We start from the raw sequence: 23930 nt of genomic DNA, 5'->3' as shown, positions 1-23930 counted from the left end.
TGCAAAGGTGAGGGAAAAGTGGGACGCGTTCGGGATCGAAACTCGAAACATCGGAGCCAGAAGCGAATTGGATCGCGGTATTCATCGATGCGGCATCGGCAAAAATCCGGAACGAGCCGTGGCTCTTTGAAAATTCGTACACACACACACACACGCACGCAAAGAGAAAGTGCGAGAGAGAGAGAGGAAAAGAGAGAGTGAGAGAGAGAGAGAGACGGAGGGAGAGAGGGTGACGCGTCAGTTGGATGGAAGCGCGCGAGCGGAAACCGTAAACGAATATCGATTTCCGGCGCAACTGATGCTGAAGGTGTAAGAAATTCGAGCTGGCAGTTATAAACGTCCTGCCTGCGGCGAGAGGATTTTTCGCGCGCTATTGTTACCGCAACGTGTACACCTAACACTTATGAAATGGACATGGCTGCGTGTCGTGATTTACGCGGAGCAAATTGGACACGATTCTCAGATTGAGATGAATCGTGTTGAGGGGTTGCGTGGAATAAAACGCTCGTGGAAAAACAATCGTGCGAAAACAATCGTGTAAAGCCAGTGTAAATAATCATATTTAGAGTTTGATAGGAGGGTACGGTGGAAGAACTATAATTATGCCGACAGGCATATGCGATGTGCGAATAGGACGGGCTGTACAGAAGAACTAGTAAGCTGGGCTAGAGTACGCATTTTTGTGCCTAGCATACTTACAGGTATACCTGAACCCGAATAAAAGTTCTGTACCTTGGATGTGGAGGTTTTCATCAAATACAGAAATTTATCGTTCTGCTTAACAAATCGGAAGGCAACGATGGCCAGCGCCCATCGCGGAATTACAAACACCGCGGAGCGGTACCTTTTCCTAAAATGTTTTCGCTATAATGCCATAAAATATCATTGTCGTATTATAATATTGCGAAATTAGTGGAATTTCAAGGACTCTTTCATAGAACATCAGCGAATAAATTTCTCGAATCAAGCATACGTAGAACCTCGTTGATTCGAACACGTCGGAGGATAAGGTAATTGAGTTTACCGAGATATTCCGATACTAAAGGATCACTAGTTAACCCTCCACTGTGTTCGTAGCAATGCGTTATCATTTTACCGGTGAACATTTGTTAACTAACAATATCAATCGGAATATGAAGCAATTTTTATAACTTTAATATTACTAGCAAGAGTTAATTGTTTTGTCTGTTATTCTTAAATATGATTATTCTATGGTTTCCAAAAATATTAATTATTCGACAAACTTCTTTTTAATAACTTTCTAATGACTAATTTATTTTGTTCACAGAGCTTTCTCAAATGACTATTCTCCTTGCTAAGTCAGTAAACACTAATTGTTATATACGAGAGTTACGTGATAGTCCGAAACAATTCAAGTCAAAATATTAGTTTTACCGCAAGGTTCTGCGCGTTTGTGAAACGACAGAAAACAATAAATTCTTCATATATTTAATAATATTTATTGTACAATATAATTTCCATCGTTACTTATGACATCCCGCTAGCGTAACAGCAATTTATAAATATCACTTTTGAAAAATATATATCTCGAATGAACATATCCTGCTTAGTCGAATCACAGATAAAATCGCCAAATTAAATTTTACAATCGAATTATAAAATTACAATCAGATATCAGAAGAATATTAATATGCACAAAAGATAAGATAAAAGTAATGCTTATATCAGTAGCGTCTGCTCCTCCATTTTGTCGCATTTATAATAACATATTCAAATTGAGCAACCTCAAAAACTTAAGAATGCCGATTTCATAAAAATCAAATCACTTGCGCTAGCAAACTTTTTACCCCCTTTTCCGCCGTTTGCCCCAATTGTTTCTGCTCGGAATAAGACAAGAGCAATTTACGCTGTTCGAGATAGATTGGCTTTGTTCGGGTTTAATGGATTAATTAATACCGAAAGTCAAAGATCAACGAGGCGCCGATCCGCCGATAAAACTCGCGGTCGAGCTTCTTGGAAAGTAATTCGGCGTGCGTCTGGCTCAAATAAACGTTCTAATTTCGTGCGAACTTTCCCGGACGGGTTAAATAAGTTATGTAGCTGATTAATTTCGGCAGGGGTCGCAGCTAATGCAGACCTAACAGTATTTAAATTCGCCCGGAAGTTCAGCTTATAGTCCAGGGTCGCGTGCGCGAATTAATTGGGAACGGAAATAAATTACTGGAGTGTGAAATACTGAGTACACTCAGTATGGGAAACTCGGCGATAGTCGACGAGAGGAACAATCATCTCTCCGCGCCGAACGTCTGTTAATTGATATCGCGCGAAAGAAACGGTATGTAACGGGGATCCTCGACGGCTCCAATTACATCGATTATTTCTCGATATTAATGTTCACCGATTGCTCTTCGTCGTCGTTTCAAGAGGTCCTAATTAGGAGATCGCCTATCTTATCTTCGACACCGAAGTAGGTCGAGTGGTATCCACGGCGTTGATCGGCCAATTTTGTTGATCGCTCGCGGGGGTCGGCATCGACGGGTCTCCAATTAGTATTACGATTCCCTAATGAAGTTAGCCGAATGAAACGCAAACGCGAAAGACAAGGCGGCGAGATCATCGCCGCGGCATTATGTAAATTCGGAGCGTACGTCGAACACGGGGGATATCGATGGCATCTAAGGTACTCTTCGGCCAAACTCAAACAATCAAATATTGACTTGCTGGGCAGCACAGGATTGCAGGTGGAACACCGCTGATACAGTTCAAATAGTCTAAGCTACACGGGACGGCTAATCGATCCACCTAATGCTTGCACGCCATCGCTATAAGCAATCACGTTTCGCGAAAGAAACTCATCTATTTTTTCAACTCTCTCGCAGTATTGTAATTGCTGCTTTTCATCCGTCGATCTACCCGTCTCCGTACGAATTGAAACTCCTCCTGCGAATAAAGAGAGGATTCAATTAGCAACATATTTCATGCTACCACATAGACCGTATTCCAATTATCGAGTTTCAATCAAGATTTAAATCAAGCTTAATGTAGACTGAATTCAGACGCAATTTGCAGCTGATCTGAGTATAAACAAACCAACATCGAATTTTGGTTAGCGGGAATTCAAATCGCGTCTAAATTGGATCCACTTCAGTCTAAATCAAGCTTGACGTTGGTCCAATCGAACTTAGACACAGTTTGCTTCTGTTTTCAAATCGATTTGATCCAGGTGTAAGTCCTAATCGAGGTTTAATTCGGACTTAATACGCGGTTAGTGTGGATTTAAGGACACCGACGTCACATTTTGGCTAAAATAACTCGAATCCCGCCGAAATCCGATCCGTCGCAGTTTAATTCAATCTTGACATTGGTCGAATCAAATATAGACTCAATCTAGGTATTGTTCGCTATCGATTTCATCCAAACTTTGATTTAATTCAGAGTCGACATGGACACGATTTTAGCTTGATACGATTGTAACACTGAAATCAGTTAGATTTAATTCAGATATTAGTCAGATTTGTTAGCTCGAAGAAATTATAGCTTTCATGGGTTTTTCCAATTTCAGAAGAGTTTTAATACTCTCGGTAGAAACGTTCACGTAATTTAGGAGGAAACTCGTTGGATCGCTTATATTACTATTTCCAGTAGCTCCTAAACATTCTCCCCGAGGGCGTAACATCGTGCGCACTAAAGTCGAAACTTAGATACAGATATTAAGGATTCAATTCGCGTCCGGTATCAAAGCAGCGGGATGTGTTTATTAAACAGAGCATTGAAGTAACGTTTAATCTATGAATATTATGAGGAAAACATTTCACTATGCCGAGCATGCAGCGTTGCCGTAATAACTAATTTGAAATCACGGGATACCGTGGTCTCCGGTAGTTATTGTTTGCAACCTCCTAAACTTAATCGACCATACTAAAAATGATCTCCGCTAAAAATTGCTACGATGCTTCGAACAATCTTAACACTTGACCGACCGGTAACCTATTAATCGACTTTTCCCCGATCGATAGCCTGTGAATCGGTTATGATAGTAACCAATAATTTCATATCTATTATTGAGATAACTGTGTTAGATTGTACTACTCTAAGCTTCGCTATTATTACAGAATTTTGAACATATTAAATATCTTTCGTGATTAAAAAAATAAATAGAATCAAAATAGAAACGAAAATTTAACATTGAGCTAAATTTTTACGATCGAATGACCAGTCGGTAAAGTGTTAGCATAATTTCAAATTTTATTTCAAAGAATTCCAAAACACCTATAAATGTTACTTTAAGCAATTTCAAAACAATTTTAAATGTTACTTTAAACAATCTTAAAACATTTCCAAATACTACTGCAATCAACTTCCAAATCTCCGATAAAGATCAAAGTCTACCAAAATGAATAAAATACGACAGCAACTTATATCTTTCAAATAAAAATCGAGTTTTACTTTCGACAAGGAACTTCTAACAATGGTAATCGCGGAAGAAGTCGTAGAACAAGGTATTAAACAAAGTCCAGATTTCACGACATTCCTCAGAGTGTTGGCGCGACAGCGAACGCATTAATACTCTCGAGCACGAGCAATACAACGGGAAAGGTTCTTCCGGAACATCCGGCTCTCGAACAGCAAAGAATAGAAATAAAATTCTCTTCTCTCTGGCTGATCCGAAAAGAAACCAGGACGACATTTAAAAAAATAGGATAGCAGAGAAGAGAAACGGTGAGGTGGCCGGCGAAAGCCGCAAGATAAGTGCTTAAAGAAATCCGACCGGGTAACAAGTAGCAAGGATATAATAGCAGTCGCAGCTGCCACAATGTATTACACGAGGGATACCGTGATACCGGAAATACTGGGGACTGGCTAATACCGACAAATGGCGCCCGGACAGTCGCCATTTGTCGGGCTCGGCGGGCCGTGTGTGTCCGCGACGTCCGCGGCGGAAGCGTCGCGACGTCGGTCGAAGGAAAGCGTCGGCCGGCGTCGGTAATTCTTCAATTACAGTCCCGCAGACACTGTCGTCCGATCGTTTCCTATGCAGAGCCTCGCCTCGCGGCCCGACGAGCCTCCGTATCGATTTCAGATTCCAATTTAATGCTGTCGCGGTATCCGAGCCACGATCTTCCAATACCAATTTCGCGTTATCGTCGACGGCTTCCGTCTTGACGGGGACACGCGGGCCCGGACTCTTAGGACCACTGTGCTCTCCCTCTCTTTCTCTCTCTCTCTCTCTCTCTCTCTCTCTCTCTCTCTCTCGCAATCGCGCCGTTTTCAATGGAACCCCTGAAAAGGTATTCAGACTGCCGTATTCCAGATTCCTTCCTCGCCTCTTCTTCTCCCTTCTATTTTTTTCGCCTCCGATAAGAATCCCACTCGAAGTAATTAGCCGGGAGACGATCGCGAGGATCGTGCCGTGGCCACATGTGGCAACCAGCCGCTTAATCAGCCGAGAACTTCGAATGATGGATCGCCGATAGTGGCTCGGAACCCATCTGCCAGCGACTCAACTGTTGCTAAATGCTTGTCGATATGATATTGATTCCGGCCTGTAATATTGATAATTGGTGCGGCCGTTCGACTTGATTTAAGGAAGTCAGTTGTAAAGTCTTCGCGTCGCCGAAATTATGGTTGAGAAATCAGAGATACATGAAATAAATTATTTAGTCTCGATTATTCAGTTGGTTCAGTCATAGTGTCGTTATAGTATTTAAAGAGGTTAACTGTTTCGATTACTTGGTATTCATCACTGTACAGATCTTCAGGGCAATCAGCATAAATTTCTAAATATATTTTCTTACAAGTTTCTTACAAGTCGCGCTATGTCTTGGAATCGTAGCTAACCAGATTATACTGCGTAAAAGTGATTTTCTAACATACAAGCATCGCCTCATTATTTACGCCTTACCGTTTGCATTACCATGCAGTTTCGAATGGAATAATCTCTCGATTTATTGAATTTTTCTATCTTATTTGCACATTTTAGAATTAATCTTATTATGTATTTTGCGTCATTGCGAAACCCTGACATTTAGCTTTAAAATTCTTCTTATCCACCCTCCCGTTAATAAATGTAAAAATAAGGAAATTAAGTAATTAATTACTTATTGTTTTCAATTGTAGAAATATGTGACCAGCATAATATGTCCAGTAGGATCCGCGTTTTGTACAGTTTTAGAGTGATTAGAGTACATATTCATGCTACGGAGAACGTTAATGGGGATTGGATGACAGCAAGGACGTTCGGAGTTAGCAAACGTGCTTCTAATTGAACTTTACTGTTATGTTAATTCTCGTTGCTGAACTTCCATTTGCTTGAGAACATAGCTAAAAGTATTCCAAATTCCAAAGTTCAATTTAAAATTCGAACATGTGCCGAGTTCCCTAATATTCGTGAAAAAGTTTCGTGCACCGGGTTTGCGCGTTGATTAAAAGATCAACATCGGGCGTGGAACAAATGCAGCCAGGCATGCTTCGCCACTATGATTTTCACTGTCCAATTTCTATTTACATTGTCCCATATTTCATTATTAAATATTCGGTCGATTTACGCAATTTTATGCAAAAATATAACAATCTCTACATTTTTCGATTCTAATATTTTCTATATTTATCACGGTGTCCCTCGTAATCGATTCCTCGATGCTCGAAAGCACCGCGAAACGAGTGATTTAATAACTATATAAAAAATTGAAGCAGAGTTTTTACGAGTACATTTCACGGAACAAAATAGCACGGCCATGAATCCCGCCGTCGAAACACAAGTAGCAACACGGCGGTAGCGTTAACGGGCGCTTAAGCAGCGCATAAAACGTGCAGGCTGATTTGAGGGCCTCGCGCGGCGTAGCCTAACAGATATTGTTGAAAGAAAATCAATGAACGTGGGAGAGCTCGTAAACGCGACGGGAACAGGCACACTGGACCAGTTTACGAGTGATTCTCGACCGGTAATCGCGTCGTTTCTTCCTTGTTCCAGTTCCGCCGCACAAAATCGTGATCGTCGATGACGTGATCGTCGATGACTCCGGGATCGTACGGGACAAGGTGGTCGGCCCGTACAAGGAGGGCGACACTCTGCGGCTATACTGCGACGTGTACGGCGGTGAGTATCGTGTGACATTACAATTGCTAGCGTTTCCGTGGTCGGTTCCGTAGCACTTCCGCAACACCCGTTGCCCCGAAGCAATTCCAAAAACCAGTCGAGCTTCCCCGGACCGTCGATGACTCGCTTACGGTGGAGGTCGCCGCTCTAATTGCTAGCCCCTCGCTGCTTCACCACTTTTCGATTTCGATGGATACTCTTGTTACAGATAATATACTTCTTGTTATCTCTAAATCATAGATTTGTTGCGGTTGTAACAAAAATAAAAAGTAACACATTAAAAGCATTTAACTTTACGTCATTGTTCCGTAATAATAAGTTAAAAATATCTTTTTAATATTTCTACTAAATAACAGTTTTATTCCTTAATCTATGTTCCTCTTTAAATTTTCTAATTATCTGGTTGCACAAAATTTTAATAATCTCTTTTGAAACTTTATGAAACTAGATCACCCATTCCTTTTTGCATTTCTCGTCCCAGTATACACAACTTTTATAATCGGTACTAATCAAGTTAGCAAAGTTCCTCAGCGAAACATTTTTATGATAGTCCATTTGGTTAATGTGGTAATTATATGGTTACAATCATTAATATTGAACGGAGAAATCAATTTATGTTTCACATCTGTTTCGTGAAATTGGTACAGATCATTTTTATTTTCGTGAAGGTAATGTAGATCATTTTTATTTTCGCGAAGTTGATGTAAATCATTTTTACTTTCGCGAAGTCCTGCAATCTAGTTTTGTCACGATATCTTCATACTTTCATACTTTACTAACAATGGATTGCTCATTTAGAATAAAAGCAAATTTGCATGGGACCACTGTGTTCTGATTTATGACGTTATTATGCATATACGATGCACGGTACAAGATTCGTACAGGAGTTATTCAGTAATAAATCGTTGCTGTTAAAATAAATACTTAACAAGAGCCACAAACATTGGCTCGATTATTTAACAATGAATTTACGAAAACCTATCAAAATAACGAGAAACTAATCTCTTAACATAAATTACCAAATAATAACAAGTTGTACAAAATTATTAAGTCAATCTTTACCTCCACTCGGATTTCTTTACCTCTGCTCGGTCAAAAATGTGCGCGCAGCGTGAAATTCGATGAAGTATAATCTAACGAACGGAAACTCACTGCTGAATTCACTGGTAATATGAAAAACGCCGTTAACCGGTCAGTCGATACAGCTCGTTAACGATCTGCCGGAAAAAAAACGTGAAATATCGGTGTTCCTTCACCGAGCAATAGAGTGATTAAGTATTATTTTATCCGGCCATCGCATCGCCGCATATCTATTTCATCGGAGCCCGCGGGCGCGCGTAAAATCCCTCCATTGTAAGCGAGCCTCCCGGTCCATTCGAAATTTCTCTGTCACAGGAATACTTACATATTTCATCAATCCCGGCGATGTTATTCATCCGCGTGGGCGGCGCTCGTGTTCGTATTCCTCGCGGCGGAAAAAGCGGGTCAGGGGATCGGTGAAAAATCGAAAGAATTAATGTTCCGCGTTCGCGCGCTAAAAGAGAATTTAATGAGTGAGCGGGCGCGGTCGTCGAACGGGAAAAAAAAGAGAACGGAAGTGGAAAAAAAGGATTTTCATAAAATAAAGAACCGAAGAAAGAGGAAAAAACGCGGCGAGTATCCGCTCGGGTTTCGAGCGTCAATTCGAAAGAAGAGTTTCCGACTTCCTCTCTTTTTTATTTTCAGCGTCGTTTTATTTGTTCCCGTTCGACCGGTCCGGAGCGTTCTTGTTTTCCCCGGGCGAACGCCGGCGGTCTCTCGGTGCTCTCGAATCAGAGGTGCGATTGATGTGTTTCTGCAGGTAAGCCGGCCCCGATGGTGTCCTGGCACCGCAACGACACGCTCGTCACCGACAAAACCGTGACCTTGCGGGACGGCGTCAGGCGCAGCGAGCTCGTTATCAAAAATTTAGGTCGGAACGACGTCCGCGCCGTGCTCACCTGCAAAGCAATCAACAACAACATGCAGGACCCGCTCTCCGCGGACGTTCGCGTCGACATGCATGGTAAGTACACGGAAAACTGTTGCCCGCGACTTCGTTCTGCCCCGCCACCGTGCCCTCTACTTTTCTGCCGTTTTCTGCGGTTTTCTCCGGTTTTCTGCGTTGTTCGCGGTACGCTGCGCCCAAACTAATTAATATTCTGCGGCATATAATATTGGCCGTTCCGTTAGAGACTTTAGTTCTCTGTGTCGTTTTTGCTTCGGGGAATTTAGTCCCCTCGACGGAGATATCTTGAATCGATTTTTATACCCATTCTTTGCAGTTCGATCTCGAAAATATTTTCAGCAGAAATATTTTTTGCGAAATTCTGACCGATTTTCTACTTGGTAAAGAAGACTTGTTTAGTGTACCAGATTTGTTACACGGTTTCTTTTCGACCTGAAATATTTTGTATTTAATATCGATTATGTTTCTTTTGATAACTATTTATAGTAAGATAAGTTTTGTAATGTGTAGGTCCTAAAAATTCATATGTTTGATAAGCCTTCTATAAAATGATTTGTTCAAAAGTAATGTTAAAAATGATACAGTTCTATTCATTTTTGTATACATATATGAACTCTTTGCATAATTTTCTGCTGCCTTGAATCAGTGTTAAAATACAGTGGCAACATTCTTTTTATCTGGTCGAGTAAATAAATCCAGGCTATAGTAGAATACACTGAAATTGATTGGGGCTAGAAATAACTCTCAAAGGAGTTCAAAGATAAATGTGTCTCTCAAATATCTTGAAAACCATTCGTCATCACAAAAGATTTACAGTTTGCTAATCCTTCGCATACACACATAAACTGTACACATAGTTTCCCGGCGGCTTTAAAACAATGCACCAAATACAATCCAAATAAATGAGGTATTAAAGCTAATGGCGTGTTCCATTGAAGCGTGTCGAAGATTTTCGCCAAGAATTGACTCGCCGATAATCTAACGCGACAAACTAAATTGTACGAGAAGAAACCAGCATTTGCCACGTTGAATGCGACTGGTATACAGATTGATTCGAGATACGGGTATCGATACAATAAATACTCCGGGCCAGCATGCGAACTCCGGGCTCGCATCTACGTCTTCTCGGTAGCATTCCGCTATTGACAAGCCATCACCGCTAGATGTTTATCGGGATAATAGAAAAGCCAATGGTCATTTCTCTAGCCGGCGTTCCGAGGTCGGAACAAAATATCCTGCGGACGGGCAGAGATGAAGTTTCCACTCGCTGGGCAACGAAGTTTACCTGCATCGACTTCGATTCCAATCCCGGCCTTTAAACAATGGAAAAATCCGATTGATATTCGAAACAAACAGCTTCCGTGTGTCTGCGCGAATTTTATTTAACTTTGCTCTTCCGGTTTATGTTCGATCCGTTGTCTTTCCGGTTTCGTGGGAATACACCGATACAGTTAGCGATCTTTCTGCTTAATGGTATTGTTAGTGGTCAACCGTGGACTGCATATTTTATCGAATGAAAAATGTTATTAATACTACCAGCAGTTGCCTAACAATGCTTTCAAAATCGAACTCTAATAGTTGCGATTTTTTAACACGGTTAAAAAATTCCAATAATCTCATTCATAAGTCGTTTGCAATTATTATTTCAAAGGAAATAATCGAGATTCTCATAGGAACAGTTCAGTCATGAAAAGAACTTATTAATAAGCTTCCGATAAATAAACTGTTCTTTTAAAGCAAATGATTATGAATTATCATCATATTAAAAATCATGAAGAGTAAAATAAATGCCTACGTAGCTCCTGTATTTTGCGAACAATGCAGGCAATATTTACTTTGCACAGATATGCACAGTATATTGAATATTTCAGATGAAATATCGCAATACTGCCAAGTAAAATGGAAATATTTGGTACAAGTACTGAAATCGTTTGAAATTTATCGAGGGACGAAGGCGTAAATAAATCCGCGCTATAATTAATTCCGGCAGGAAAATTCACCGGAAATATTCTAATAAAAGCTGTGCGGTCAAACATCCCCCACTATCGTATCACCAGGGACTCTAATCTAACAAGGGAGCATCTTGATAGTACCCTCTCTCCACGAGTCACCGGGATTGTCCCCTATCCGGTCCAAAAATACGCGTGCAACAGTATCAACCCCTCGAATCTCATCATCGAGCATGATATCCCCCGTCAGGCAATATCGCGACCCTAAACCATCAACTCGAACTATATGGAGTTATAAACGGTATATAAGTTCGCGCATTGTTTCCAAGTCGAGTGGAAAAAGTGGCCATTTTCGGATACAAGGACGTTGCCCGGTAATATTTTAAATCATCGCACAGAGAATCGTATTACTTTCTACAACCGAACGGGAGGAAAAGGGAGAGAACGCGCGCCGACATGTCGTTATTCGATACTTAATGGCTAACCACGTGGCCGTTCCGTCCCACCACGACTTTCGCGCATCGCGATTGGAAAATGACGTCGCTCTTGTGGGCGGACAGGGGTAAACTCCTGGGGGAATCCTCGGGATCCTCTATTCACGAGATCTTATCGTTCATCTTGATTCCGGTTTGACGTGTATACTTATTATTTCTTGTTATGGTGCTTTCACGGTGGCTGGGCCGATGATAGGGATTAGAAATACGATCGTGATCGAAATCTTTATGCTCTGACCAGCCGCTGCGCCGCCGATGTCCCTCTGTCCGGGAATTATGGACAGGTCGTTCACGGATGGGAAATTACCTTCGGGAATTTCAACATCGAGCACGCGATTATGGCGGCTAATTCCGGGAGATCGTGACCGACTCAGCGAATTATTTAGGAGCATGTGCCAACAGTAACGTTCAGTTTTTTTTCCGATAAAGATTTGCATTTTTAGATCACAAGTATAAATTAATCTGTGCCACTGTGAAACTAAAAATAGAGACATCGATCGCTTATAAGTTCGCTGGAGTTCGATATTATTGAGAATAGCTTAGGATGTCTAAAATAGGAGATCGAAGTGGAGATATCAGGTGTCCGATCCCTGGGATATATTTGACTGTCTAATTTAACTGTAGCGAGTTGCGGAATTCCATGTTTTACGCTTTAGTAAAATGTTTTATCACTCTTAGAAATTTCGTTATTAACCCTTCCTCTTCGAACGCCGGATATATCCGGCATCCATATGATATGTATAGTAGTACCGTCTGTGGTCAATGGCAAATACTTTGTTCATTCTTTATTCGTATAAGTCCTTTCATATTAAAAATGTGAATAATACGTGCTATATTAGAGCAACAATTGTTTTATTAAGCATAGTAATTATTTAAGACTTAAAAAATGTATATACAAAAACCACGCACATTGTGCACATTTCTGGCCCGTGCTTACCTAGACACGTTCATATTTCTAGTGATTTTAATAAAACAGGAAATTGTTACGAAATGTCAAAGACCATATAATGAAATAATAATACAGCTACGGCATACGAGTGTTAACTTACCACGATCAAAATAACCGGTCTCTGATTTTACAATTCTGTCAACTTCAGTGCCTCTTTCGTGGAAATTGCTTGAATAAATTACTTTATAAATCACTTCATGGAGCAAGTTTTATAATAAAAGCTTTACAATTATAAACCTACAATTATTGGCCTAATACGATCTAATACTTCATACTTTGTTTAATAAAAAAGAATAAACCTATAACACAGACTATATTGCATAGATATAACCTTATCAAATTCTCCATACTGGCTTTGTCTTCAACTAAATCAGAAGATGCTCCAATAGCAATAACTTCAATCCAAACATTCAATTTATCAAAACAAGAGAAGATCCTCGAAGAACTTACAGCTCGTCGCAAGCCAAAGTTCATCCCCTTTCATCGTACCATTTAAGTCAGCTGAAACTAACATTGACGTAACAATAACAAGATAACTCCGCCAGGCAGAACCAGTTGTGAAACCTAGTTTTCCACTCGGTCTACATTCGGTTCTCCATTCGAGACCGGGAGTCTAAGCAGCATCTTTGTACACAGCGGAAAGTTCACTGGCACAGCGTCCTGCAACAATGGCGGGGGCGGCCCTTTTCAATATTCCTAGATTAATCTTCGCCGGAGACCACGTATCTCAAAGAGGATTGCCGGGTAGTCTGCAAATTTGCCAGAGTACGAACTTCCGAGCGACCGGTAACTAATGGCAATTCGTAGGCTTGGTAATGATCGCAACAATAGCAGCAATTATTGTACTTAGTCCGAATGGCCTGGAACTCGGCAGTTCCGTCGATAGTCGAACGTCGTCCGCAGGGACATGGTCAATCTCCGAAGCCGGGTATCTGCGAGATATCAGTCCCTGTTGTTCTTGCCGTTCGCGCGAGATTGTTGTACCTACAACTTGCCGGAGCAACAACGGTGTTTCCGGCCGATAGCCCCGTTTCGCGTCGCGGAATTTCTTAAGCAAAGTTGGTCCGATTGGCAAACGTGCCGAGCGTCGTCGTCTCCGCGAACTGTTTCGGCGTCCCGGGATGACGCGGGCGGGGCGAGAACGCTGTCTTCGATCGTCCCCGTCGCTTTCGAATCGCCGATAACAGAACGTACGACCGAAATTTCAACGTATCGCGCGCAATTCCCGAGTTTTCGGATGATGGAAGCGGGACAGGTAATCTTTTACGGCCGTGCTGCCCTGGAAACACGAATCTATCCCGGTCCCGGCGAGATACTATTTCTCCTGGGAGATCGTAAACGCTCTCTCAGAATCTTCCACTCTGAACTGCCGTGGAGCTTGAACAATGTTGGCAAATTGGGAACGGTGAAGTGGCAATCTTTGATCTTCGTCAGATTTTCGGAGCTGTTTTGTATTCGTGTATCTGTTTGCCGCGGCTTTAGTGGAAGAAAATGGTCTTTGAGGTCTGGGGTAAAATGTCTTTAAAGCTTGATGCTCGAGAAGACAAAGAAGATACCAATCAAAGGACAATAAGCAATTTATACGATACTTTCAAAAGTCTCGTTAGAAAATTGTTCAACTTCTAGAATCACCAAAGTCTCCGGTGCTTTAACTGTACCAAAGATAAATATATCTGGAACTTTAACAATCTAACAGTTTGCGTATAGAGTATTGAAGCCGGTAACTGTGGGATAGCCAATTACTATGCCTTTGGTTTATTTTCAAGTATAAATATTTTTCTATTTATCTAATAAGGCATATTATTTTTTACTAAATAATAAACAAAATAGAAGAATAACAAAATTTAATAGTCGTTTAGTAGCCCGTTGATGAATCCAGTTAAATGTTATCGCATTCTCTAATTGGTTCGTAGATGCGTCTAAAAATCGTTTTCGAGAAAATGTTTTTCCGTCCATTGATATGTTTTACTTCTTAGGAAAGCTACAGCTACTGCTCCCAAAGTTACTTACTCCATCACCTATAAACGGAGCCCATACGTCTGCTCCATCCTAGAAGCATAACCGCGTTATCAGTCAACCAATCCACTTCCGCTCGTAAAAGCAACCTTCGACCCCTGGTTGTGCGAGCCGAGGGAGGCAGAACAAAGAAAGTTATCGAATACAGCAGCCGATCTATCACCGTATCCAACCGAAATTGATGTATACATCTATTGTCCATAAAGGAGGAGCAAACATACCTTTCCCAAAGCGAATAAAGTCGGTGGCAGAGGTCTGGGTAGGAGCAGGGGCGAGCGGGGCACGTTCGTCACTGTAGCAAACAGAAATTGGGGAGCGGAGACCAATTCCGGGGCGAGGTTATTATTCTGCCAACATGCCCTCCCCAAGGAGGGCTGATGGATACGAACAGAAGATTCGTAAAAAAAAAGGAACGGAAAGGAGCGGCTGGCTCCGGCGAGAGCGTCGCGACGCTGCTGGAAACGCCGCGGACGATATCCCAGCGGGACAGGGACATCCGGTCGTATTAAGTCGTTTCGTGACAATACAGCCGCGCGCGCTGTCCTGGTTGTTCTCCTACCTCCCGCCACTTCTGGGAATTACGCGCAGGTAAATTATTTAGAATTCCGTCAGGAAGCCACTCGAGATGAGCTGACCAGGCCCCGGTGCGTCGAGTGGGGACAGGTGTCCACCAGTGGACACTGCGCGGAGAGTGCTTGACATCTTTCGAGTCACGGCCAACTTCCGGGACGGCTGCGAGCTGGCATTTACGGCACTGTCGAGATTTACGCTGGCCGCTGCGGACCGAAAAACGTGCGCCCGGCCGGCTGTTCTCGGATTTCGCTCCGCACCGAATCAAATCCCTCGCAAAAAGCACACCGTAACCGCAAGCTCGAATATCTCGAAGCCAATTTTTCTTCTTCGAGTGGCTGTTTAGCCAAGGCGAACCATTAGTCGCTTGAGAACGAAAAAAGATTAAGGAGATGTTTAGCCGTCGCGCGTTCCCCATTGTCTTCTAAACGTTTCGTGTCGGAGACTAACAGGGTAGTAAATCCTGATTTTGGAAGATTTAAATCCGCTGTCCCTTTGGCTTATTTTTGGATATAAGTCGCTTTATATTTGTCGAATAAGGGGTATTCAATTTTTCATTCTTTTATCTTGGTTATTTTTTTTAATCAATATAAAATTAATCAGACTAGATTAATCCTTCACTGATGTTTATTATAAATCTGCTGCAACACTTTAAATATGAAAAATTAGATGCGGAAGATTAAGATAAAACAAGTTAAATCGAAATGAAATGCACAGTGATGCGACGTGAAGAATTGACATAAAGATCATCTTTCGTTTCGACAACTTAACCCTTTAAACTCGAGTGGTGACTCCGAGGCGCCACTCAAATTATTCTATCACGTTCAAAAATAATTTTTACACTAACAAAATTTGGATTTAAAGAATTGTTAAGAGTGGAACTATTAATATGAATTACAAGAATCAATTGCACACGCATAAAATGCATTCTGCTATACAGAATGGAAATACTATAAGGCAAAGAAATTATTTCGGATTTACGATTAAAATAGCTTCGAATCCAAAGGGTTAACACCGAAGGACGATAATTAAGTTAGGCGAGCTAAAATTGTTTCAGAAAATTCTCAAAGACTGGTTAGGTTCATTGATATTAGTGGTGAACTAAACTAACTGCTGGATCTCACAGAGTATTCGGCAACTAGTACGAATAATTCGAAGAGGAGGCATCGCGCGAAGATCGATATCATCCGATTATGACTTCGTGATATGTATTAAAGGTCGCGGGCGCGGTTCACGCTCGGCCGAGGACGCATAAAACCCGCCCGATCAATTTTAACGAGAATATTTTCCTAGAATTGCTAATGAGAAAAAAGCGATAGTCTGTTACGGATGGACGACGGCGCAACATAGTGGCCGGTTTACGAGGAAACTTGATCGGCGATGATTCATTCCTGGTCGCGGGGAGACGGGGGAGGGCCGAAGAGGCTGCTGCGAGGAGCCCGTGAGCCATTTTGTTCGGAAGTCGGCCGAGCCCATCGAAAATTCGATGAGCCGTGCAGTATCGGTTGAACAAAGTTCACCGGTAATATTTTCAGGCTTTCGATTCTGTGCCTTGGAATTTCGCTGCCGCGTCAGCAACGGTAGCCCAGTTTCCTCGGGACGCGTCGCTGACGCACGCGTTATCCCTGAACAGCTAACATCGGTCGCGATCTGTCCTCTTGGTGCTCGACTGATCTAACGAGTCCTCGACGAGCGCGAAAAACTCGTTACATTCTTCTTTTCCTCGAGAGCTCTCGACGCAGAGGATTGTCTTTCTTTGTGCCGTCGAATGGAAATGTACGTGTTAATAACGACGTGACACTTGCTGTTTAACGGAAGCTTGATTCTTCTTTTGTGGGTGCAAGTGAAACTCATTGGATCGTGTTCAGCGCTTTCTGTACTTGCAGTGATACCGTGTCTGAATTAATGTAATCAAACTTTCAGTATCGCAGACTTTGTTTTTGTGAGACAACTCGAGTGTGTGTTGTTTTATTTTTAAATTGGTAACATCTTTAACCCCTTACAGTACTTTGACGAGTCCGACTCGCGATGGAAATTGCTAGTAATAAATTATTAAGTATAGATGTCATTCTGATTTATAAAATTGGAATCAAATTATAATCCCTTGTTATTAATATTTACTCTTGTTTCTTTCAATTGCGCCAAGAAATTGGGTCATTTTTCTTAGAAATATTTTCTTAATATTAGAAATTTTTTTAAAAATAGTTGGAAACCAGTCATTTTAATTAGTCTGCTAGTTCTAGTGTTAAGACATCGTCACTCTACAGTGAAAGTAAAAATAATATAAATTTAAGCTTGCGGCCTATTGAAAGTTGGACAGATACTAGCACTCGCATTAAACATAATTACAGCTTCCTAAAGCATCAAGATATCAGAAAAACCATTTTAAAATCATTCCCTAGAGGAACCCTACAAAAGCTGTTATTTCGGACTGAAGAAAGGTGAAGCCCTACAGTGTGCAAAGTTCTACCGTCGCCAGAAGGTAGAAATATGGAAGCAGCAACATCTGTGACACGGGAATCGGCTCCCTTCGGATGGGAAAATTTCCTGCGAGTGTTAATGAATTCCCACGCATCGTAAAGATGGCTTACATCATAAGATCGGAAACTGAGCGAGCTAGGGAGGTGGAAGCGAAAGAAGACAATGAGGAGAAGAAGAAGGAGTTCTCTCAACCGGGTTAATAAAGCCGACGGTATACATACACCGGTTCCTTTTGCTATCCGAAAGGGCTATCCATCCTGGAATTATCTTACGGCGCGGATAACGGCCAAGAGCCACACTAAAATTCCGTAGAAAAAAGCTGACCATTCATTTGAACGAGCCGCTTAAGCGTCTTCGCGTGGGCTAGTTTATCGCATTCACTCATAAAAACTTTTACCGGCGGGGGCTTAATCTTGACCGTGTGTCCCCGTGAGAACCGAGCCCCGCCGTTGGATCGGCCCCGGCCACGTGCCCCGTTCGAGATAAGCCAAAATTTATCCCGCATAACGGGCAAAAAAATCAAATTCTTCGGGCGCTGATAAGAAGACGACGCGGCGGAGCAGAGAGGGAGGAGGCCGACCCTCCCGGGAACGTGCCGGCGTTCGTTAGGTCGTTGGATTATCATAACGTCGCCGGTACAGCGCGTTATTGTCAGCTCGTTTCGTACGTCTACGTCGTCGTGTTCGCAAAACGCGCACAGCGCATGGAAAAATAATTAATTGCTCTCGTTTTTGCTATTTCACTTCGTTCGCCGACTGCTCCCGCGGAAATTGTTTCTATCGTTTGCCATCTATTTTGGTATAACTAATTAAAACGGTTCGGTTTCCCTGTTTCGAACAATTATCGCGGACCAAATCTGTCTCTCTGTTCGAATGTCTACACCTGTCCGACTTTTTCCACCGTAAAACTAATAATAACTCTTGACAATTTTTGTCCAATTTTTGCCCAATTATTGTCCAATTATTGGACTGCAACTATCGACTCCATAAAGTTTCTCTCGTGAGGGAGGAACATGCTGTGAACGTTTTTGTGATCGTTAAAGACGAACGATTCTCCATTGTCTACTAATATCCAATTTTCGTATAATCGAATTCGAGCCATGTTTAACCCTCGTAGTACCCGAAGCTGCGTGTGCGCGCAATTATTATTTTTTAACGGAAAAATTATAAATCAAATTAATGCAGAAGGCACACCAATTGTCGCGTCACAGTAAACCACATTATCTTACAATTTTACTAAAAAGAAAACTCACATAAACATAAACAGCAACAAAATCAAGGACCTACTAAAATTTCTGAGAGATACAGGCTTAATAAACAAAATATAAGGTCTATTTAAATAGAAGGTCTCTAATAGCCTTGCAGCTGATGCGACGTAAAACCTCTAAGAAAAAAAAAAAAAAAACTCACATAATTTGTGAAATTAGTTTGTCAACTATTCTTCAACACTAAAGACATTTTTGCAAAAGCTACGCGAGCACAACAAATCGATAAATCCAACTAAAATCCTAGAATTTTATAACTTTAGTTACGTAAAACGCGTTACGTTCTGTAAACGAGTATCGCAACCATTTTCTATGGGGAAATGAAACAGTTTTATGAATAAATGATTCGGGTCTTCCGGGTTACTGTGTATAACGATGAAATCGACAATCTGCAACGATAGAGTAATCGTGGACCGCCTAAGATGTGGTCCTCGCACGAACACCGAGAACACTTTTATAATTCATAAGCGCGCAGAGTCGTTCGAACAAGCAACCCTGGAATCGCGGGGCAAATTCCGGCGCAACACGCGACGGGAGTTAATAGCTAATTATTCCCGATAACGCTGAATTATCGAGTAATTATGCGTATCGCGGGGAAAAAAAGCGGGGAGAAATCGGAATGCGCTCGGCCGTTATCAATTACAAGGATTCCTATCAGCGAACCCCGGTTGCGGCGAAAGGAAAAGAACCGGCGGTGACACGAGGATCGTAAATTTCGTTTACATCTGGTAATTGGTATTTTTCACGGATCAGGGCGCGGCCAGCCGATAGAACAATCGGGGCTCGCCGCGGCGATACTCGAAGGAGAGAACAATTCCGCGAATTTTCTACCGCGCTGCTTTTGTGGCGAGCATGCTGTTGCTGCTGCTGCTGGCTTCGGCAAAAAATGAGGAAACACGTCGCGTGTTGCTGCCGCGGCAAACCTTGCTGCGCAAACTTTTGAATACGTTAGCGGGAACGTTTTCTTTGAATTAGCGCGATGGCTGCGGCGGATACCTCGGCTTCTTTGACACACGACGCTAGTTTTTCTGGTCGAATTAATTGGAAAACGTGGCGGTGCTGTGCCGGGTAATTGAGATATTGCTTATTTTATACTTCGCGATTAGACAACAAATTTTATGCGCTCGGGACGATAATTAAATTCTATTAAATTCTATTAAAATTGTTATTTATATATGTAATAACGGGTCAAGTGCGACTCTCGATCAGAAAAATTGCTACACAATCAAAATAATCCAATCAATGAAACTGAAATTAAAGAGTTAAAGTTTTATCTTGAGGGTATGTTAAGTTTTGTCTATTTACAATACGAAAGGTTTCTTATTTCTTCGAATAATTTCAATTGTTATTCGTAACGTAAAGTTGTATTTTTACGTAGCCTATGGCAGGATACGTGTTTAATTCACCGCGCATCCCGAAAGGTATTTGAGGACGTGCGATTTTATGCACACACCTGTCGTAAACTTATAGTGACACTAAAATTTTTATGCGCATGAGTCCAAAAGCACGATTTGAGTGAAAATTTAATGATCGCGTACGTCTCGACTAGGAAATGTAGACCACTATTTGGCTTTTCATTGCTCCCTTATATTATTATTCCATAAAATGAATGGGCCGCGATCGTAAATTTATACTTTCAATTTGAACAAAGTATCGTCGCGCTATTGCGACGAAATAACATTTTCGATGGACCATCAAGTATTTCCGGCGATTGTTTGTTTGATTTAAAGGCCGTAACAGGCTTCGAATTTTTCGCCGCGGCGCCGTAAATTCATAATTCACGTCGCGTGACAATTTTGAACAAAGCGAAATAACCATTTGATTACGCGAAAGCGTACCTTTTACCGTTCGATTAAAATCAATCGATATTATAACGTGTTATGTAAATATTGAATATTAATAATGGCAGCTTTACATGCTTGACAAACGCTTCTATAATTATCGTTGTATTAAGTTCGCGTAATATCGAACACGACTATTATTAAAACAATTGAGCACGACCGTCCGACCGATCAAAGCTAGATTAATTAAAAAGCGAAAATGAATCGTCCCCTTTACCCGCAGTCGTCGATAAAAATCCCACAAAATTACAGAGACCCTTTCAGTTTTCCCGGTTGCTTCAATCTCGGTTGATTAACGCTACATTCATCGAGTGACTAAACGTGACTGACATCCATTGTTCTATAATAATGGCAAGACTGAATTTACGTCGCTTTCATTAAGCCCTTTCAAAAGGGTCTTTACAACGCCAACGACCCCAAAATAAAGATTATGTAACCGGCCAAAATTTTAGATTTAGGTCAGTATTATAAGTACAGTGTCAATTGAAAAACCTTAAAAAATATTAAACACTCACCAAAAGCATCGATGAATAAATCGAAATCTGCGCCTTCAAAACAGCAAACTGGATCGAAACAAAATTATTACAATTTGTCGAAAACAAATCATTCTAATATTAACATCAATTTCTACCTTTTCCGCTAGTTAGGGCTTACTTCTGCCGCGATTTCAAATACTCTCCACCGAAGATACCCAACAATGCAAGATGGAAACCCCGCAAACGCGAGCATCTTCCGTACGACACCGCGCCGTTTCGGGAATCGTCGCTCGTTCCGAAGAATGGGGCGCAGCTCAAAGTTCTCGCGTGGATCGGCGTGGGTGGGGCGTGTATCGCGTATTTCCATGGGGAGGTGGCGTATCAACAGGAAATCCATCTGACCGAATGGCCGGGCCGAAATAAGAAGGCATCGAGCGGCATTGAGAGAACGCCGCGCCGGGGCTCTTTTACGGAGAAGAGTATATTCCGCGCGGGAGCAACGACGTGCAACGATACTCTCACCCCGGCGAGGAACACCGGAAACGTATTATTAACTCAGAGAGTGGCAAGGTTGGCCTGAATACGGCTCGCGAAAAACCCCGCTTCCAACGGCTGCAGCTTTTGTGTGCACGACCATAGAAACGCGCATAAAGAGACGCGATGGCTTATTTTGTTCTCTCCCTACCCCCACCTCGATTCACCCACCTTACGCTCACTTTCTCTCACTCTCTCTCTCTCCCTCCCTCTCTCTCCCTTTCTCTCGCTCCCTTTTTCACTCTTTTCCTCCCGCCCCTACTACACTTTTTTTACACAGCATAACGAGCCACGCGTGCTGCGCGGTCCGATGAGACAGACTCGCGCACGAGACCCTTTTTTTTCCTTTTTTTCTTCCCTTACCGTCCCTTTCCCTACCAACGAACGACGCCGCACGAAACAGATCCCTTTGAACGTTTCAACGGTCCTCGGAAATTCTTCGCTACAGCCTCTAAAGACACACCGGCGCTGAATTAATTTCGCCCGCCTCGCCTCGTCTCGCCGACGCCGCAACCCCTTGAGGTGAGCAATTCTTTATTTAGAAACGCGACCAGCCTCGCGACGAGAGATCGCGGCTGCCCGAGGGTTTCGAGCCACCTAAAAGCGCAATTCCGGGGTAATGCGACAGGTATTCTGATGGACTGTGCACGAAGTTTGCGTCGGAGGGCGCGAAGCGATGGGGTGAATCGCTACGGCGGCGAGTTGATTTAAATGAACATTTTGTTTGGCGGCCGAGTGGCATTCTGTTGATTGTGGTGTAATTTAGTTGGGTCAATCTGAGATTTTGTTATTGCACAGAGTCGGACGGATTTTTAGGATATTTTCTCAGGTTTGGCTACTTCATTAAGATACTATCCCTAAGTAAGATATTCATCAAAGAACAAGTTGTGAAATTATTCATGGATATTAAGAAATAAAAACATATTCTGCCAATAATGTATTTAGTATTTCATCAATAATAACAAAAAGCAATTAAATTTTCTTTCGGTCTATCCACCATGTGCTCTGGGCAATCAATTTTTCCTTTATATCCAATTATGTTTCCATTATTTTCTTTCATTCAGTTTACGATCATTTTCATAAATGTCCCTCAGATTTTTGTATAACATTGTTTTACAAAGGTAAACAAACTTTAAAGTCGACTTTCTCGAAAACGGAGCCCCAAATAAGAAAATGTTATACACATAAATTATATTTTATTGTCTCAAGCATGCCAATGATTTAAATATTTCTAGCGCAGTTCATACTGTAATATATAACAGAAAAAGAATGTGCTCGTATGCAAAAGCTTTGGTACGTCGAGTTATCGCGTTCCCATTGTTCTATTGTGTAGCATTGAAATTCTATTCTCGTTACTATACTTTGCGGTCGCTGTTGGTCCGATTTCGCTTCAGAGTTAGCATGAAATTGAGCGGGCTTCGCGTGCGAGAATATTGCATTACAAATCCGGAGTACAGAGCAAATTGAGTTTAAACTTATCTTATAACATGTGCAACTAATGTAACATACGGTCTTCATAGCGCGCGAATTTCGCGAAGGAACCACTTCATACTATCTTTGGCCATTAGAACGCTTCGTAATTTATAATTACGTACCAGAAAATCGATGTAGTTAGTAGCTCATTCGAGGTGTAGTTGATGAGAGTTAGCCATGCATAGTTTGCGCATTAACTTCATAAAGCAGACCTAATTATTTAGCTCCGCGAGAAGTGATAATCTGGACGTGTTAAACGGAAAGGAATAAAATTGAAAATTTCGCAGAAACTCGTTCGCTTCGATTATCCCACGGTTATCGAGGCAGCTGGCGCGTAAAGCCGAACGTTCTTTTAATAAATTCGCGTAAACGCCTGTCTGCTTACTGCAATAACTGTCATTTCGTGCCATAAAATGTTTAACGGATTCGGTGATAGAAATAAAAAAAAATCTGTACCGGTGCGGCAGATTTGATACGATTACCGCGCATCCGGGCGAGCCGGCATTAAAATTTCTGTTGAAAAAAAAAAAAGAGGATATTCCCTTCAATCCGTGATTGGAGATTAATTCAACATTCATCTCTTCGAACGGATATTCCATACACCTAGATTGTCAATTTTCCTTTATCCAGCCGCGTTACCTTTAAATCGTCACTCAAAATTTCTCTTTGTGGCATAGATACATTTAATTCGCGGAAAAAAAACCTGAATCGGCTTCCCGCGAATTAAACGGCGAAATTCTATAATACCCCCGATATGTAATAATTGCGGAGGAGTGTTTGGAAAACGATACGTTAACGGCGGAAATTTAAAACAGTTCGAATGAAAAAGAATTCACGCC

At 41.8% G+C, this 23930-nt stretch overlaps 1 protein-coding gene across 2 annotated transcripts in view; it reads left to right on the top strand.

Annotated features, from left to right (window-relative positions):
- LOC144468917 (neural cell adhesion molecule 2) overlaps positions 1-23930 on the top strand; it is a 451988-nt gene that overhangs the window by 384713 nt on the left and 43345 nt on the right. For both annotated transcript variants that reach the window (XM_078178726.1, XM_078178727.1), the window contains exons 4-5: positions 6932-7057; positions 8898-9101. In XM_078178726.1, the coding sequence (XP_078034852.1) occupies positions 6932-7057; positions 8898-9101 (330 nt within the window). The remainder of the gene's footprint in view (positions 1-6931; positions 7058-8897; positions 9102-23930) is intronic.

This window comes from Augochlora pura, chromosome 4 (assembly GCF_028453695.1).
Source record: "Augochlora pura isolate Apur16 chromosome 4, APUR_v2.2.1, whole genome shotgun sequence".
NCBI classification, from domain to species: Eukaryota; Metazoa; Arthropoda; class Insecta; order Hymenoptera; family Halictidae; genus Augochlora; species Augochlora pura.
The sequence above is the reverse complement of the archived record's forward strand: the minus strand, read 5'-3'. Positions and strand labels throughout refer to the sequence as shown.